Source organism: Cryptomeria japonica, chromosome 5 (assembly GCF_030272615.1).
Source record: "Cryptomeria japonica chromosome 5, Sugi_1.0, whole genome shotgun sequence".
Classification (NCBI taxonomy): Eukaryota; Viridiplantae; Streptophyta; class Pinopsida; order Cupressales; family Cupressaceae; genus Cryptomeria; species Cryptomeria japonica.
Genome location: NC_081409.1, coordinates 767,008,139 through 767,015,970, shown reverse-complemented (window position 1 = coordinate 767,015,970; position 7,832 = coordinate 767,008,139). Strand labels below are relative to the sequence as shown.

Sequence of the window (7,832 nt, the reverse complement as noted above, 5' to 3'; positions counted from 1 at the left end):
GATCTTTTGTTTGGTTTGGTGGCTTCCCTTGGTTTTATTGGTGCTTATCCTTTCATGAGGGTTTCATGTGCTAGCCTTCTCTGGTGTTTTGTTGGTCTTCTAGAGATGGGTTGCTCTTCTTCTGTGGTGGAATGGATGTTTTTGTGTTGGGGTGTGGTTGGAGACTCTAGGCTTTCAGACTTCTCTCTTCTTAGTCTTATTGAGGGGGCCCTTTCTCCTATGGAGGTGGAGATTAGGTGGGAGGGAGTGGTTCAACTTCTATTTGTGTCTAGAGAACTTTCGAGGCAGTCGATCTACCTTCTTTCATGTTTTATGGATGTAACTATTTCTCCTATTGAGGTGGAGAGAAGGGTTGAAGGGGATTTTCGATTGCTGTTCTTTGTGTTGCTCATTGAGGTGACCTATCTTTTTCTTTATGGGGCTTTTCACATAAGGGTTTGGGTTTCTTGTCTCTAACATGTCTCCCTGTTTGCTTGGTGGGTTGAGGGAGCCCATAAAAACCCTCTTGGCTTTTCTTATGTTATGTCTTGGTGCTTCATGATCTATATTTTGCATCTTAGGGCCTCTGTGGCATTTCCTATTGAGGTCAGCCTATCCTCTATGGAGGGAGAGATGGATGTTGCTGGAGGTGACCTAACTCCTATTGAAGTGGAGTTGGATGTTGTTGGTTATGCTTGGAGGCTTTCCAAATTTTTTTGGACTGAAGGTTTTAGGAGCCTTTTCAAAACCCTATTTTGTTGTGGGAGCCCTTTACAACCCACTCTTAAGGTTGAGGGAGCTTGGAAAAATGCGATGTATTGTTCTCTCTTCAGCGCTAGGCTGGATGCTGGCAGTTTTCAAGGGCCCAGTCTAGCCAGTCTTTGTTTTTTGTTAGGATCAGGTTTTGCTGATGATCTACTAATGATTTTTCTTTAGGTTAAGGGTGCCTGGGAAAACCCAGCTTGTTAGCTGAGGGTGCTAGAGAAACCCTTGTTCTCTATCTTCGAGATCTACTAGTTGTTTTAGATCCGTTGGTACTACCATCATGGCTTGTATTGTTCTATCTTTCTAATCTTGTTGGCATCTATTTAGTGTTGGTTGTTGCTCGTGTCTTTGATCTATTTGCTTGTAGCATCCCATTGTTGGTTCCAAGTCCGTGTGATTTTTGGGTGTTTCAGTTCCCTTCAAACCTATTGTATGGGGTTTGTGGTCCCCTCAAAACTTGTTTATCCTAATCAAAAACATAAATATAGTTTCTCCTTACTTTTGAAGGCAACTATAAATAGTCTCGATTGACACAACCATGCTTTTGAAATAAATGTTAACATAGGCTTTGTTAAAAGGGGAAGGACTAATTGTGTAAATTAAATTGTTGCCTGATGATTTAATTGGCACCAAGTTATTATAAATATAAACACATTACAAAATATAAGACATACAAAATGACAAAGATGTGTAAATTTCATCACTAGAATATGATATAAATTATGAACTGGTGGAATTTGAACCTTGAAAGCAAGAACAACAACAAAACAACTTAACCATCACAACATGCCACTATTGACATAATTTTTACAAATTATTAATATTTTAATAAAAATCTTATTTATAAAATTTGAAAGAAAACTATAATATTTTTAAAAACCGCAACCTTAAAATTAAATTGTTAACCATATTCTAAATTTATTAGAATAATTTAAAAATAACTCATTTCTCTAAATATAATATAATATTTATAAATATTATTCTAATTATAATCATACCTCTCAAAATGTGAAATTCCAAATTTTTCCAACACGACGTAAAATGCCCAAAAAGTTATGATAAGTTTAATTCACCTGAAATAAAAAAAGTTCAACAGCTATTCATGATGGAGGCCACCTGCAATGAAAAAAGGTTAACACATTTAGCACGACACAGCAATGTTGAAACATTTCATAAATGTTGACACTTGGTCATGAACGTGCTTTGAATTTTTGGTATGCCAGTCTTAATATGAAAATTCAATTCACAAAAATCGCATTCGATGTTCCATCAACTCTTTTTTAGATTACAGATAGCATATTATAACAGTGGTAGTAGGGGCAGGCCTTTTTCTCGAAATATCTATAATGACAATATTAACACTTTGTCATGAACGTGCTTTGAATTTTTGGTATGCCAGTCTTAATATGAAAATTCAATTCACAAAAATCGCATTCGATGTTCCATCAACTCTTTTTTAGATTACAGATGGCAATAAGGTGCTAAAACTGTCAGATCATATAGAGTTTAGATTACAGTAGGATCGAATTTAAGGATGATGTCAATGATGATATCAGATCATCAAATAACGATTATAAATTAAAGGGTATTATCCTAAAGAGCACATTGGCCCTCATTGGTCCTCATTTGATTGAGCTTCATATCAAAGCTCAGAAGCCAGTCGTCTTAATGGAGGCAATCAAATCTCAATCCAAACCAGTCCTGGAGATGGAGAATGTGCTTGGCATGAAGGGTGGAGATGGAGAATCTAGCTATGCCAAGTCCTCTTCAGCTCAGGTACACAACGCGCATTTCCATTCTAACCTCTTTTCTTTCTACTATAAAAAGTTATGTGAAAACTGTATTTGAAAAATTTCTTGGTGCAGCTAAACATGCTTCAAGCTGTGAAACCAATTCTGGAGCGGGCCATTCATGAGAATATGATATTGATGTCTGATGTGGGAGGGATATTTAGGATAGCAGATTTCGGTTGTGGTACTGGGAAAAATACTCTTGTGGTGGCAAACACCATTGTCAATGCTGTGAAACGCTCGTTTGACGAACATGAGATGCCAGAATTTGAGGTGTATTTCATCGACCTTCCTTCTAATGATTTCAATTCACTGTTTCGAATGTTGCCTCCCCACAGACCAGACTGTGCTGATGTTGATAATGATGGTGATAACAATCCATTAGCTGGAAGGTCTTATATTGCAGCGGCTGTGTGTGGATCACATTTCAGACGTCTACTCCCACGGAAAAGCCTGCATTTCTGTCACTCTTCTACCAGTCTTCATTGGCTTTCCCAGGTGAGTAATAAACCATAATTTTTCTATTTATGAGTTTGATGTAGTTGGCTGATGATAAGATAAATGCAGGTGCCAGAGAGTGTTCAGCAGAGAAAATCTCCTCGTGTGTACGTTTCAGGCGATTGTGAGGCATCAGTGGGAGCTGCGTATTTAGAGCAGTTTGATAAAGATTTCACAGCGTTTTTAAAGGCCCGGGCAGAGGAGATCGTTGATGGGGGATGCATGTTTCTATCTCTGCCGGGTCGTACTGAAGGAACCCACATAATGGAGGAGCAAGGCCCATGTGGATTTCTTGCGCGCCAAATAGAATACGCATTTGAGGAACTAGTTAACGAGGTTGAGACAATGCTCTCTCATTTTTTCTTGGTTTGTTTGTTTCTCTATAATTCTTTGTAATTTTATCTCTTAGGTAAGGTTTTGTGGAGGATGTTTTATTTAAAAAAAATTAGTTGATGTTGTTGAGAATTTTTAGGAATATTTTTAAGTTGGTTATTTTATAAATTTAATAGTGTCGTTTAATTTAAAAATTTACACTGCAAAATTTAGGAAAGCTTGTGAATATTTGGATAAAAAATAAATAAATAAACATCTATTTTTTGTTTCTTTCTTTTGTATTCTTGTGGGAATCTAAAATTTGAGATGATTGACAAGTCACAAAAAAAATTTCCAAGTTAGTGGGACAATTCATAGCTTGATGAAAATTTAACCAGCTGAAATCTCCAGTCCTAAAAGATAAGACCTATTGTTTTGTAGAAAAAAGATTTCAATTAATCTTGTAGCATATTTTTTTCATGCTTCATGAGACTTCCTAATCAATGATAATAGATCACGAATTCCATGGAATCTCATCTTTTATTTCCTTTTTTTTGATGATTTCAAATCCCAAACTTGAATGGTTATCATATGAGTGCTTAGCTTAAAGGCTACTAATCTATGGGAAACAAGATTGGATGCTTCTCACAAATAGCAACATAACATTACCTTCTTAATGTAAACATGAGTGACATTTAAGATTATAGAGTTTGTAATTATAAACTTGTAATAAAAAATAAAATTTTAAGTTTTATTTATAGTTATTATTCTAATACGTAATGCAATTTTATTGTTGGCAGGGTATTGTTGAAAAGGAGAAATGGGAATCGTTTAAGATAGCTTTTTTTGCTCCAAATTTAGATGAAGTGGAAAGCATTGTGAAGAAAGAGGGGTCATTTGTAGTAAAGTTTGTAAAAACTCTAGAAGGAATTCATACATATTCTATGGCAGATTTCGAAAGAGGTGAAGCAAATATTTGTGGGCGATTTATAGCCAACAACTATAGAGCAGCATTTGAAAATATTGTAGAAGCTCATTTGGGATGCAAGAGATCAACAGAAGAATTGTTTCTTAGAATTGGTAAACGAGCTTCTATTCTAGTAGATGAATACGTCTCCAGAGAAACAAATCTTGTTGTTGCCTTTCTCACTAAAAAAGGAGCACACAACAAGACCTATTAATAGACAATGTCCAAAATCTCTTCATCAAACATTATGAAAAATACAACTAAATTATTATCATATAATAAATGTAATCTATTAGTTTAAAATCTTTCCATTTATTTTTCATGTTCTATGACCAGCTTGCATAGTGGATTAACTTTGACATTCATAGTTGCTCGATTGCATGCATATATCCTAGATAGTAGTTGTCGTTATAGTTGGTCTGGCTTCCACTACAAACCGAGTGTTGTAGTGTAAGTTAATCATGAAGATTAATGGAATGTGTCTTTAGCCTATTTTATCCATTTAATATTTTCATTTACTTGCATCTTGCTCTCCCAATACTATCATCGCTTCAATTGATCCCCAAATTTTTGCTTGGTATCAGAGCTTTAGAGGCATTTTAACTAATTGCATGTTAAGGATTTTAGTTTGTTGATTGTCTCCAGGAAACATTCATCTTCCTGTTGTAGATCATGAAGTTTACGTTTTGTTTAATTATGTAAGTCAACAAAACATCATATTTTATATGACTAATGACTCCATAGACCTACAATTTTATTTGTTTGGGTGTGGATTCCTACTAAATTTCCTACTATAGGTCAAAAAGATTGAACAATGGGTTTTGAAAGTAGTTTCATAAATAGTAGTTTGGTATTTTGATCTATGTTGAAGGCATCTCTAATGCTCATCCCTAGAAGGAGATTACTCTTATAAAGGTTTTGATCATTTTGATATGACATTAAGACTTTTTTTATTTATGATGTTACTGCTTTTTGTGATTGGATTCTGATTTGATACCTAGTTAAGCACTAATGCTATGCATGTTCATGGATGATCATAGTTTATTTATATGGATGCCATTAATTACATGGTTTGATGAGAGACTTGTTATGATGTATGTGATTCAATTATTATTATGATCATATGTGGATGATTATGAATGTATATTTTATGCTAACATTTATTTCTCAGAATTGAATTATAGATAAATATGTATGGTAACATTGGATGGATATGATTACATGGTTTTTATTTGTATCATTCAATCGCTTTCACTATATGACTTATCATGTTGGACTAATGTTTGTATCTATATCTAGTGTGCAAGTATCTCATGACCAATGGGACAAGGAGTTAGTGAGATGACCTTGTTATGAACCCTATATCGGTGACCTAGTCTGTATGGAGAGTGTAAGGTTATTTATTATGTGTGAGTGTTGTGAAGTGTTAATATGGCATCAAATAATTGGTGTATGTCACAAATGTAGATATAATGTGTAATTAATGATGTGTAAATTCTGTAAATGTGAAATGTCAAATATGTTCAATAGGGGATGTAACATTATGTTATGTGAAGTAAATATTGTCTTGTATTGATATGCGATTTATCAAGTCATCTTCACCCTGATTTATACATTTTTAACACCCTAAGCCATAGGACTAGGGGCTGGGGGTATTTTAAAAGCATGAAAGTTGATTATTTTTTAGTTTGACCCCATTCAAATTAAAAGAATTCATTAGTGATGGGTTTGACCAACGATGGAGAATGTGTGAGAAGTGTGAAAGAGTGGAGGACACAATGGAGAACCTAAAGAGATCATGAGGTTGGTGTATGGAAGTAGGGGTTGCTCACACATGTGAGAAAAGAGGAAGAGAGGGAAGAAAAAACTTAGTTTTCAAAAATAGAAGAAGGATTGATTTGTTTAGAAAAATAAAAGTCACAAGCAAGAATGGATGCTCAAAAAGTGTAAGGATTAAGGGTATGAATTTGGAAAAATAAGAAGAGGAATTTGGGAGGAAAAGGCTATAAGAGAGTTGGTGCATTGAACTTCACTCTCCATCAACAAGTAGGGAGGATTCGTTCAGGTCAGTTGTCCAATATTATCTTACATGATTCCATTTTAATGGTATTTGTTTGTTCTATGAATGTGTAAAATGGTTATTAAGTTGCATTCTTTTGTGTAAAATTTTGTGTTTCATGCTGTATGTGTATGTGTATGTGTTGTCATATGTTTAAGGTTGGCGATCATGAGGGATTATTTTCTCAATGAAAAAATCCATCCCATATATAGGGTTGAGAAAGCTTAAGGAACTATAGGGAGACTAATTAGATGGTTATGAGTACCCAAGAAGGTTAATGCGACATCTTATTATGGTAGGGTACAAGTACCCAAGTAGCTTAATGTCATATATTATTATGGTTGGGTATAAGTAACCATATATTGTGGTTAGGAGATATCGATTGGTGATGTTGATTGTATTGATGTGCTGGAAGCAATGGCTAGCTGACATTCCTGCTATTATGGAGTTGAAAATATGTGGAGGTAGCTCATTGTAACTCTTTTCTAATACTCCATAGATGTGTTCCTTTCTCCCCCTTTTGTCTCTATGAATGAACCTTATGTGTAGACTCCTTAGTTGGGTGATATGTTGTATTTGTGGAAATATGAAATGTCTCCTTGTTTTATCCCATGTGATGTGCTACTCAGTCATCCTATTGGCTCCCCAAGCTCAAGTGTGGGCTACTTTCCAGCCATATGGTTGGGAGAGAGGTGAACCCCCCTTGGTCATAGAAGGTAGTCTCCTTGTCTATGTACTTGCAATTTTAACGTGTTCAAGTGTCTCAATAGGGTGGTATGAGGTCAGGAAATAAAATAGATATTGTTGTGTTGCATTACCATATGGTTATGTTGAATAAGTTTGCAACCAAAATCCATGAGAAGAAGTAGTTTAACTCATGAGTGATAATTACAGATTCTTCTGGATTAGATTGTGTAGAATTTTTTGCATTAACATTTAAAATCACACTTGGTGATCCATCATCAAGATGATAAAGAGAGTTGAAGGAGAAGAAGCAGTTTAACTCATGAGTGATTACTCAAAGTGGTGGTATGGCTAAAAAATAAGCTAGAAAATTCATTTCTATTCACTTTGAGGCTTAAGAGGCTCAAATTGTTTAGGCTCAAATTGTTTAGGCCAATAGTAATCAAGGTTGACATCTCCACACCTCATTGTGGGTTGGTACACACTATAATTAATTGTTATAATTTTATCATTATGAGGAAATTTTAAGCATTTATGAATAGTAAAATGAATTGCTTTCATAGAAGAGAATCAAGGATGTGCCAAATTCACACGAAATTGATCCGATGTAAGAATGATAGTAAAATTGAGATCTAAGAACTTAGTATCGACCTCATGGGAAAAGAAATAGAAGCAATAGTAGGACAAGAGAAACTATCATACACATTAACCACTACATCAAATTTATCATATTATACTTGGTGCAAATGTAAAGTATCAAAGGTAATACATAGGCCTT

The 7,832-nt window shown here is 34.7% G+C and overlaps 1 protein-coding gene across 1 annotated transcript; it reads left to right on the top strand.

Moving 5' to 3' along the window:
* Positions 1-2,367: 2,367 nt before the first annotated feature.
* On the top strand, positions 2,368-4,565 carry LOC131072281 (probable jasmonic acid carboxyl methyltransferase 1). The gene is made up of 4 exons (XM_059220270.1): positions 2,368-2,520; positions 2,610-3,032; positions 3,102-3,368; positions 4,145-4,565. Exons 1-4 carry the CDS (start codon positions 2,413-2,415, stop codon positions 4,523-4,525), a joined length of 1,179 nt encoding a protein of 392 aa, XP_059076253.1. The 5' UTR covers positions 2,368-2,412; the 3' UTR covers positions 4,526-4,565.
* The last annotated feature ends 3,267 nt before the right edge of the window (positions 4,566-7,832 follow it).